The following is an 11,556-nucleotide window of genomic DNA, read 5'->3' as shown; positions in this document are numbered from 1 at the left end:
AAGGTTTTAGGCAGTACCTAAACCATCACGCTGCGACTAATAGGAGCGAAGATACAATGGAAAATGTGGAAAAAAACAGGGTAGATATAAATCATAACTTATATATTCTAACCACGGGGACGAAGTCGCGGGCAACAGCTAGTACTTACTACCTACATAAATTCTGTAAGCAATTTGAATAACTCACGCAGGTTTTTCTAAACTTAAGAATTACGCTTCCCCACGTGCACGCATATTTTGTTATTATAGGTAGTTATCTAGTAAAAAAATAAGGAATTAATAAGGATTTTATTTTATTAACTTATTATGGTATTTGCCACGTATCTCATGAACCTGGTGTGAATTTTTAGAAATTTATTAATGTGAGAACCTGTTTATCATCAATTTAATTAAGTAGCACAGGAATTTAATTCATTACAGTATGAGCTACACCTTACGTGTTAGTACGTGGGACAAAACAGCTGCGTTATTAGAGGATTTTTTAATTTATAAGAGTGTAGACCTGTCTAGTGTCTATAAATATCATTTGATTACGAACCGTTGGAAGTTTCGTCTCACAGTCGAATCGGCGTCTGAGCAACCAACATGTACGATTTGAACGATAAGATTGTTGTTATAACTGGTGGTTCTAATGGCATTGGTGCTGTGGTCGCCGATCATTTTTTGGCAGAAGGAGCAAAGGTAAGCAAAAATTTTTTTTCTTGTTTGTTTGATGTTGCATTTTTTTCTCAGTCATTTAATACACGAAGGATTTCTTTTCGGTTGAATTTTATTAATTCGTTAATTTCGGTCTTTCCATCTTCGAGGTTTCGCGGAGGTATCTACCTAAATGTTTTATATTTTGTAACTACTCACAATACATAAAAGTAATGATAGGCTTTCATTTGGTATCCATTTTGCTGGGATGACCATAAAAATACACCGCATTCAATTCATTCCCACTTTTGACCTCAAATCTTACAAATTTGACTTGATTTCTAATTTCAACTTGCTTTATAATTTAGTAAGTACTTAATTAGGTCTTAGTAGCTTAGGTTATTAAAATCTAACCACTAAATAAATCTCTTTTTCATGAAGAAAACAAAGTCCAAAAAAGTCCACAAAGTGGATTACCTCATTTGCAAATTGCCTATATTTTTTAATTTTTAATTGGATTTCGAGATCCAGGTATTCTGAAGATATTTTGTTTGACGAATTTTATTATTAGTTGAGTCTTAGAATAATTTTCGAAACTCTTACTGGAAACTACAGAAGGTGCCGTAAAAGAGACGACCGAACTGAAATCCTTCAAAAATCTGATTTTAGAATTGTTAAAGTACCACATTAAAAAAAAAAAGTTTTTCTTATTATTTGCTGGATAGTGGTTGCGAAATACAATAAACAACATTATGTTAGTAGCTAAACAAAAAATAGTTATAAGCTTTATAAATGTACCTAGTATCATTAATAATAAAATATTACGTAATGCCTTTTTTTCTATTTTCTGAGTTTTATACGACACAAGTATAATTATTTGAGTACGTTATTGTAAAACTTCTTCTCATTTGTTAGCCTAAGCGAGCATGCAGAAAATATTATCAGTAGGTATGAAATAAGTATAATTGTTGATTAAATACATTACGTACGCACCGGTTTCAAGGTGTCGCTAGCTCTGAGGTCCCGGGTTCGATCCCCGGTCGGGTCAATGTAAAAATTCACATTTCAACATTGTCTCGGGTCAGGGTGTTTGTGGTACCTTCGTTGTATCTGAATTCCATAACACAAGTGCTTTAGCAACTTACTTTGGGTTCAAAACAATGTATGTGATGTTGTCCGCATTTGTCCACATTATTGTCAGTTGATGGTCGTGTAGTAGGTATCACACTTTTAATCAGTCCCGGATTGACCACGTAGTAACTGTAGTAAGATTAGCAAACGCTACGGGCCCCGCGAATAGAAGGGCCCTGCCGGTTGGCGATTTCAGGTTCTAGTACGATGTTTTCCTTTAAACAGTTTCTTAATTTAGAATTATTAAGAAATTACATATAACTTTAAAAAGGCACATTTGCCTGCGTTAGGATCGAACCTGTTAACCGCATAGAATCGCAAATGTGTTTTATTATAATTTCACTAAAATATAATTATTGTACCATCCGAGTATTTCATTAATAATGGCTTGGTGACCTATATTTATTATACCACTCGGTTATCTGTGCATTCAGTTAAATATAAAATCTCATTGATAACCTCGACATTATTTGATGTTCAAGTAAAAATAGCTCGATGCAAAGAGTTAGTTAATAAAAGTATATTTTTGAAATTTGTATCTAATATTAGATATATTTAGTAAAATCTAGTTACTAGGTACTGCCGTAATATATTGTACTTATCTTCGTAAAAATATTATTTTAACATAACCCATAAATTTTAATTTTAGCTTCATATGATAAAACTTATTCATTTTTATAATAACTATTGTGAGACTGATTCATTATTAAATGATGTAACGTTTTACTCACGCGTATTTATCGGGGTAGCCCGACTAGTTTCGGACTGCGATCGCGATCCCGCCGCGTCTACTCATGATTAAGGACTCCGGTTGGGTCCGAAACTAGTCTGGCTACCCCGATAAATACGCGTGAGTAAACCGTTACATCATTTAATAATACTTATTCATGTTTAATTAAAGCATATTCGAATTCTGGACGTGGACGAAAAATCAGGACTATCTCTACAAGCATCATTGAATGAAAAATATGGTGAGGACAAAGTGAAGTTTTCCGAATGCGATGTGACCAACACAGAGCAGTTTTTTAGAGCATTGGTTGATGCCAAAGAGGATAATGGGTTCATTGATGTTTTGATCAATAATGCCGGGATCCCTGATGAAAGTACCGTGGACATTGTGCGGAAACAAATTGAAATAAATTACGTGAGTATATTTTTTTCTAAACTATTTTTTCAGATGGGCTAATATAAGAAGCTAATCACTCATTGAATCTGATGTCAGGGGTTATGATAGATGTTAAGTCTTGTGATGGCAATTATACAATAGCAAAACTGTAACAACGGAAAATAAAAGTTAAGTTTTTTATTAACTATTTTTTTAGTCTTAATATGACATTTATTATGGATAACTTACCTAATCCCTTTTTTAATTCACTATTTTCTCTTTACTTGTCTATTATCTACTTGTGGTCTAATGTTTTCTGACTTTTGAAACATCTGGAAATTTTCAGATAGCGACAGTCTTCGGAACTCTAAAAGGCTTGGAACTGATGCGAACAGACAAAGGAGGCAGGGGTGGAGCGATCATCAACATATCCTCAATAGCTGGACTCGCACCTATCTGTCCACCTCTCTTCGTGTACTCATCAAATAAGAAAGCCGTCTTGCAATTCAGCACTTGTATCGGTGTAAGTAATAATTTTCAGTAATTACGAATGTCCGTCAGGTGGTTTCCTAAAAAGACAATTCCCTGGATTCGTAATTTTTGTTTTATTAAATTAATAAAACATACGAATTAAAACTCATCAAAGATGGAGAGAAAATTTTAGAGATAATAATGTATCTTTTTATATTGACCTTTGAGCCATAGACCATTGATTGCTAAAATAATGATTTTCTGCGACCTTTTGACCTTCATTAACGGCACGATATTAATGTTACTCACACCTTCACGTCTTCATCACAGCGCCGTCATAAAAGGATATACAAAAATTCAGCTCACTAAGAATGTTTCCGCAGATTAAAATGTCCAGTCATTTTAATCACTTTTAATTAAGTCCAGACAAACGATCAGACGTTTTTAGAACGTCCGAATTCTTTGGGATCCAATAAAAAAACACGTTTCATTTTTTGTTTTCAGAAAGATACCTGTGCTAATACTGGCGTTAGAGTAATTGGGGTTGCCTATGGAGTCACCGATACTCCCATTTTAAAAACTATGAACACTTTTGACCGTCAATTCGATGAAACAGTGAAGGCTATAGTAAACTCTGTTCCTATACAAAGGTACGTATGAGTTACTATATATATTATATATATATATATTATATTACTCAAGGCTAGTAATCTAGTCCAGTTTTATAAATTAATAGTTAGGACATTTATTTACCGCCTTAGATTGTTTTAGACTTAAAGTGCTGCTTTTCACTTGTAAGCATTCACTGTCCAACTTTTGGTACTTTTCTACATAAATTCGTATGTAAAAAACCTGATAATATTTTGTATTTGTCAAGTTAGAATTTTGTCTTCAGTACGTTTTGGCTGTCTGTGCTAAACCATTTTTCCTTTTCTGACTTATCCAATGAGTCGTTTCCGGTTAACATAGTTTAAATATTCAAAAATAATAATAATTGATAACGATTATCTTGTCTCAACATCAATTAAATCCATCATTATTATCTTAAAAGTAGAGTTCCATATCTTCTGGTGCAATCACGGTCTTTGTTTTGTTATCAGAAATCTTGGTATTTTTGGTCATGTATTACTGTAATGTATTCGCATGAAGATTCAGATCAATGATCTGTACGTACGGGTAATTACCAAAATGCGCTGCCTTTAGTTACATGTAAAATTTCCAATACCGTTTATAGGAAGTATTTTTACTTTGTAGAAGAGAGATGCCACTCTACAGTGTAAAGCGTGCCATTTCGCTTTTATAATTGCAATACTCTTTCTTGAAGAGGTGGCAGGCTCCTCAGATAGACAATAAGATGCCAAATTTGTGCTTAGCTGTATTTCTGAAATAGCTTGCCCACCCCATAGTATAAATGAGGAAGGGTATAACCTAATAGTTGCAATACATCGCCAGCGATGTTGATATTACTTTTGATACCAGAGCTGCTCAGCTCCGCAATGTATTGCAACTCGCCCGAAAAATACAAAACTACGACTCTACAAATAAAATGTATAATCCCTTTTCCAGTTCGGAGGATGCTGCACGTGGTACAGTTGAAGTTTTCAAGAATGCGGAGAGTGCGTCGATCTGGTTGGTTCACAGAAGCCAGCCTGCTACAGAAGTAACGAAGATATTAGAGGAAGCAGACAAAGAAATTATACGCATACTGTGTGAATAATATAAGGATCAATGTATTTATTTTTATGTGATAATTGTCAATTGAGCTTATTTGGTAATTTTGCGGGTATGAAAGAGAGATGCCACTCTACGCCGGGTATTGAACTGTCACGCTTTCACAACGTTAATGATATTAATTTAAGACATGGTGATAGACCTTATGTGCACTGTCCACCTTATATACATTGAACAACGTATTTTAAGATATTTAGCACTGTAGGGAGTGTAGTATGTTAATAAAGCAAAGCCGAACCTGAAAAGTGAGTTTGAGATTTTCAACGAAAATATAATGGCTCTTGGATCGTGTAGGTATAAGTAATAAGAACACATTTACAGATATTTTAAACACTGAAGTCACAAGTATTTTGCAATTAGTGAAATAAATTTATACTTATTAAAGAATTTTTGCTTTTTCATTTCCCCATTTAATGAATGCTTTGCTTTTCTTTTAATGAATTTTTCCATTTCATGCCCATGGCGGAGATCTCAGAGGGTATAAGCAGAATTTTGAATCCGTTAAGAGACTGATCTATGTAGGTAAGTATGTAACGAAAAAACAAAGTACTTCATAATTTTTTTAGTTATAAAGTTATCCAATTACGTAGAATTTAGGGATCTCGACGAATGGGAAAAATGTACAAATATCGCTTATAAGGTAACGTAGCGAATTAAAGGTGTTGGAGTTCATTTTTATACTACCGACTGGTCCTACCAATTTTGGCGGCGAACGGCGATGCTTTGCCTTGACTCAGATGCCTTGATTGAGGTTCTTTAATTTGCAGTCAGGCAACTCTTAGGCAAATACCGTAACAGTGTTGAAAATGTTTGGACTAAAAGGCTTAGAGGTTACGTAGACCATAGCACTCGAATGTTTGAAAGGATACACACATGATATATTTATAAGTTTATTACAAATTTCCTTGTTTGTAGGTAGGCTTCATATTAAAAAATATTAATTTATCTTTTAGTGTGAATTAACGTCAAAAGTGTTATTTACCTGAAAGATATCGATGAGCAAAAATTTGCACAACTTCAGCTCTCTCAAATCTTCATGATAATACAGTAATAAAGGGACATACAAAAGTTCAGATTACTAGGATTTTTCCTGCACCTAAAATAACTGGATTATTTAAATTTTGTGATAAGGTTCCGATTTTACTCTTTGGGTACTGAATTCTAAAATACTTGAATAGACTATCTCTAATAATAGGTAATAATATGGCGGCGATCTAATTCAACAGGTACGCAAAAAAATTTAGACACAATTTTGCTTAGGTACTGTAAAAATATCTGCAGTCAATCAAAAATCCTAACAAAGGCGCATTAATTATTAAAATTTACGCTGTTAAGAAAACGGCGTATTAGAAATAAAAACAAAACATCATATCTTCATTTAAATCATTCTTATTAAATATGTTCATCAAAAGACGTGTCACAATACAAAGAACAAAATCTAACTCTTGGTCAGGCACCTCTTTGGTTGGTAAAGCAGTGGGCATGTTCGTCCGGGAGTCACAGTATTGAGTCCTGTCTTTCTGAAGTGTGAATAAAATTGTTTCATTGTATTCAATCAATCCATTCAGCCCACTGCTAGGCCTAGCATAGGCATTCCCTAAGTTACTCCACAGCAAACAGTCCTCTGACTCCATTACAAATCATAAAAGTCAAGTAGATAACTTCTGCAAGTAAAGCATTGAATAAAATAAAAAATTGAATAAATAAACATATTTTTGTTTACACAGCCTCGCTACTGTGTGCCGCTATGTATGTTTTATGTTAATAAACATATTAGTAGCTATAAGGTCTAAAAACAAATACTACGCAATGCATCAATTGCCTTGGGAAACAGATGCTTAGCATAAATATTTTCGCGGCCTATATCACCTGGTTGCACCTTGAGAGTCAGTCGCGAGCTGTGATCTTTCGAATGCAGTAGTGTTGTGTTGGCAGCTCGGAGTGATATTTACTACAGTGTGGTTAACGTATAAGGTATCGACAATTGTTTTTTTATTTGAATTTAATTTAAATAGCAACGTTCCTTAGAATATTTGCTGTGTATTGGGTGTGAGTGGCCAGTATTATTTCATAATTTTTAGGTGTTAATGTTTTGTTTATTTACTATTATTGACCTTTTAATGATAATGGTGCTAGAATTATTTAGGTCTTTTGACAATTATTTAAGTGACAGTTAAAACTATGAGAAGAAAAAAAATATTTTTGGAATCCTACGTTAAAGAAAGAGGTCATAAATGTATACCCATACCCGTACCTTCAAGCGGTGCAATTGTCTATCATTATATAAAGCGAATAATAACATATAAGGTAAACTACAACGTTCAAAATACATACAATACACAAGGTCCTGTGTTATCACTTTAAATTGCCAATCCTTCACCGCTTCCTAAGTGCTCTATTTATAGAGATATATACATAGAGGAGTTTGCGTTAACCACTCCCCAGAAGGACTCTCTTGCCTTTTATTATATTTTTAAACCAAATATAGAACTAATAGTATTTATATTTATTATTGTTCGATAGCAATTGAGTAGGTTATTTGCAATGCTAAGTGCAATATTACTAGACTGAAAGCTAAAAATAACTGTTATCGTAGAACAAACATTTCAACTGAAAGGCAGTCTGAGTATTGGCCGCTCGTTGAACTGTTACTTATCTGTACTATTATTTATAACTAGCTGTTGCCTGCGACTTCGTCCCCGTGGGTAGAAGATATAAGTTATGATTTATACCTGCCCTGTTTTTTTCACATTTTCCATTGTATCTTAGCTCCTGTTAGTCGCAGCGTGATGGTTTATAGCCTAAAGCCTTCCTCGATGAATGGTCTATTCAATACAAAAAGTATTTTTCAATTTGGACCAGTAGTTCCTGAGATTAGCACATTCAAACAAACAAACTCTTCAGCTTTATATATTAGTATATAGAATATAGATTTGTAACGTGTCAAGTGATAGTATATTTTGCTTTGTCACGCTTAAAAAAGTTGCAATTTTTTTAGGAACAATGTAAAATATTCAGTTGTCTCGTCCGTATCTCATGAAACGTAAAATGCACAGTTGAAAAGTTGAGCTACGGTGCAGTCATGAATTTGATGGGCTATATTTTCCCTACCAATTTTTTTGTCTGGTCATTGGAATGGAACCTTCAGCATCGCACCCCCGCCTTGAACGGGGTTTTCAGGGATCTGCATTGTATTTTTGTTAATATTGCTTGGTGACAGAAGCTTATAATAATTGCATTGTACGATTGTAATAAGGCATTTGGATGCACGATCGTCACTAATTACATGTAACCACTATCGTCGATTTTTCGTTTAACCTCATTTTTATTTCCGTTACCTTCAAATATTTCTTGAAGAAATTACACGTTTCCTCTGTCTTTGACCCTTTTATTAACATTGTTTCGTTTATCACTTTTCTTGGTATTGTAGAAGAAATGATTATGAACGAAATATAGGTAGTACGTCTAATTAAGAAGCGGATTAAACCTCAGTTGGCATACTTGGAATTATTTGCAATGATTACAACGTTTTTATGATCAGTCACACAATACCTATAGATGATCGGGACTAAAGTTCAAAATGCTGTGGATCTCGGCTTGTTATAAAATGAATTACGTACGTACTGTTTACCTCTTGGTCTAAATAACGATATTTCTTTACTAGGTGTAACTGATCTGTGAGTAAAAGAGGTGCAACACTGAAAATGCATGAAATTCAAGACAAAGTGTGCTTCGTAACCGGCGCCGCTGCGGGTATAGGAGCTGTCATTGTAAGAGCTTTTCTGGATGAAGGAGCGAGGGTAAGTACTGTGCTTTCTCGATCATGTGAGTTTATGTTTCATATTATTTATTTACTCACACCTATTATACACGCAATGGACCATGGCTCACTTAATGCCTGAGGCATGCAGTGATGAAGATATATCAAGAAGTAGGTTTATAAATATATTTACACAGAGGAACGTTGGTGTACCAAAAATAACGTCAACCATCCCAACGGCAATAGATAGCTGATCTATTTATGCTTAAAACACTTCAACTTTACAATATAATAAATAATACACCTTAAAGTCATGCCCTGTTTTCTTCTTCAGCATGTCGCGGCCCTAGACATCGACACCTCCAACGGCCAAGCACTCCAACAGGACCTGACCAACAAATATGGCGAAGGGAAAGTGAGGTTCCATAAATGTGACGTCACAACCAATGAGATAGATGCAGTGTATGACAATGTTGTCAATGATTTCGGTTATATAGATGTAGTTGTCAACTGCGCTGGAATTATGAATGATAGACCAAATGCTTACGTGAAGGAAATTGAAATCAACGTGGTGAGTTAAATTGGACCTTTCTTGTACCTTGTTAGAAATTCAAATGACTTTCTTCGACGAATTTTTTATGTTTTTACAGACTGCTTTAATAAGGAGTTCGTTTAAAGCATTTGAACTGATGCGCAAAGACCACGGCGGTAGAGGTGGAACGATTATCAATATATCGTCAATCGTTGGCCTGTTTCAAGCTCATCTTTTACCCGTCTACACTGCTACTAAGAGTGCTGTCTTGCAGTTCAGCAACTGTCTTGGAGTAAGTACTATTGATAAGACTAATTGTTTAATTTAATCCCAAATATCTTGGTCTTGATAATGAAGCGAAATAATAAATCAGGAAATAAAGTGTTTTCGCACCTGATTTGGGATCAATCCCCGTACTCTGTGCATATGGCTCACCCTTACCACGTAAGACAAACAAGGCAGTCGGATTACTAACGTGTATAAGTATATGACCTATTAAGTATTTGCTATTAAAGAGTAATCCCACTCATTAAATAGCTGCATTGTTATGCTACTATCTTATCTTTACACAATAATTAAAATTGTATAATGTTTTATGAAGAGCATTACAAATAGACTGATGTTTGTTCAAACTTAGAGATAGATGTCTAAATATTTATAAGGGGTCTGGTGATAAGAACTAAAGATGGTTAAGTCGCAAAACAACTATCGGGAATGACGGAATGCGGCTTTGAGTATCTAGATACTGTTACTCTAGACTAATGTCTATGATCAACCTTGTGATTGTTGATCAACCATGTCTATGACCTTACGCAAAATGCGCCAAACTAGCGATGTCACCTCGACCGGAATTTGGGGACTTGAACGTCAAAACAATACCGTGGACACGGCTATATCAAAGTTAAATAAGAATAAGGTCCGGGATTCGTTTACAGACGATTGTGAAGGAGAGACAAAAAAAGTTTGGTCAATTCGCTAAAATACAAATTCTTTCTATCCACAGATGGACCCACATGCTTCTCGGTCGGGTGTCAGGGTGTTGACCTTGTGCTTTGGATGCACCGACACCAGCCTTTTCAGCCTCTCCAAAATGGGGGCCTTCGATAAAGAAACCGATGAATTACTTGTGGGAAGTCTAGGGAAATTGCCAATGCAGAAGTAAGTTTCACTATTACTGAACTAAAGTATAAATATCATAATATTTACTAAAGGGAGTCAAACTGGTGGCATGGGAAAGTAGGAATTATGATTGAATTACACAATAAAAACGTTTTTTATATTTGCTTTAAGCCCCGCAAATTGCTAAACAATCTGGCCGCCGTTTTGGTAAAGTAAATTTGACTGTACACTGCTATGCAAGCCGTATTTAATGCTACTTTTTATGTGGATGACGTCATATGCCCTTAATGTGACAAGGTTCCAGTGGCAATTTGCAAGAGTTAATAATTATCAATGACGTTTAAAAGTCATTAGTCAGCTAATTGTTTTATTTTCCAGGATCGAGTCAGCAGTGGCCGGCCTCCTTACAGCTTACAGAGAAGGTGCCAGTGCGAGCACATGGCTTGTGACGTCAGACAGACCAGCTGAGGACATTACAGGCAACATTTCCAAAGCCTATGGCATTATGAGTCAAGGCGTTTTTAGTTAAGAAGGATTTATGCGACTTTTAAAGTTAAAATAAGATATTTGTTTTATTGTAGTGATAAAATTCATGATTTATTTCTTGCGAACATTCTTACCAATGATGGAATTGCTCATTATAAATAGAAACATGAGCAAATAAATAATTTGTGAAAACGTTTCGATAAGTTACGAGACTTACAACCATTTTAGCATATGACTCATCACTAAGGGCCGTATGATGCACAAAAAAAAAGATTAGGTATTTAAAAAGGTAAACAATCTTGTAATGGAGAATTAAAATCAAGATGAGACTTATGATTATACAAACACATTCAATAAATAAACGATTGTTTTATTCCAGTGGTATATTAAAATTTGATTTCTAAATCTTTGTAGTAGTTTCACATAGTTTTTTTTTTAATGAGTTTTCACACAAAAGTACACCGGGATTGCTTACCTCTTTTAGGAATTAGATACCTAACCTATCAGCAATTTTGGTTATTGTTGTATTGAAGAGGCAAATAGACATTTATCAATGTCACTTAGTTAAGCTGAAACTTGGATGTA

The 11,556-nt window shown here is 34.6% G+C and overlaps 2 protein-coding genes across 2 annotated transcripts; both read left to right on the top strand.

The window, feature by feature from the left end:
* Positions 1-535: 535 nt before the first annotated feature.
* On the top strand, positions 536-5,461 carry LOC113504613 (15-hydroxyprostaglandin dehydrogenase [NAD(+)]-like). The gene is made up of 5 exons (XM_026887008.1): positions 536-681; positions 2,669-2,911; positions 3,219-3,395; positions 3,848-3,993; positions 4,910-5,461. The coding sequence occupies exons 1-5, from the start codon at positions 586-588 to the stop codon at positions 5,058-5,060; spliced, it is 813 nt and encodes a 270-aa protein (XP_026742809.1). The 5' UTR covers positions 536-585; the 3' UTR covers positions 5,061-5,461.
* Positions 5,462-6,838: 1,377 nt separating this feature from the next.
* LOC113504631 (15-hydroxyprostaglandin dehydrogenase [NAD(+)]-like) lies at positions 6,839-11,363 on the top strand. Its single transcript, XM_026887040.1, has 6 exons — positions 6,839-7,048; positions 8,739-8,874; positions 9,169-9,405; positions 9,485-9,658; positions 10,370-10,524; positions 10,864-11,363. The coding sequence occupies exons 2-6, from the start codon at positions 8,779-8,781 to the stop codon at positions 11,012-11,014; spliced, it is 813 nt and encodes a 270-aa protein (XP_026742841.1). The 5' UTR covers positions 6,839-7,048; positions 8,739-8,778; the 3' UTR covers positions 11,015-11,363.
* Positions 11,364-11,556: the final 193 nt, after the last annotated feature.

Source organism: Trichoplusia ni, chromosome 22, assembly GCF_003590095.1.
Source record: "Trichoplusia ni isolate ovarian cell line Hi5 chromosome 22, tn1, whole genome shotgun sequence".
NCBI lineage: Eukaryota > Metazoa > Arthropoda > Insecta > Lepidoptera > Noctuidae > Trichoplusia > Trichoplusia ni.
Note: the sequence above shows the minus strand (reverse complement) of the source record. Positions and strands in the feature narration are given on the sequence as shown.

Coding starts and splice junctions, on each gene's coding strand:
- LOC113504613 (XM_026887008.1), top strand. CDS start 586: ATGTACGATTTGAACGATAAGATTGTTGTTATAACTGGTGGTTCTAAT. Junction 2,912..3,218: donor AACAAATTGAAATAAATTAC/GTGAGTATATTT, acceptor GGAAATTTTCAG/ATAGCGACAGTCTTCGGAAC. Junction 3,396..3,847: donor AATTCAGCACTTGTATCGGT/GTAAGTAATAAT, acceptor TTTTGTTTTCAG/AAAGATACCTGTGCTAATAC.
- LOC113504631 (XM_026887040.1), top strand. CDS start 8,779: ATGCATGAAATTCAAGACAAAGTGTGCTTCGTAACCGGCGCCGCTGCG. Junction 8,875..9,168: donor TTCTGGATGAAGGAGCGAGG/GTAAGTACTGTG, acceptor TTTCTTCTTCAG/CATGTCGCGGCCCTAGACAT. Junction 9,659..10,369: donor AGTTCAGCAACTGTCTTGGA/GTAAGTACTATT, acceptor TTCTATCCACAG/ATGGACCCACATGCTTCTCG.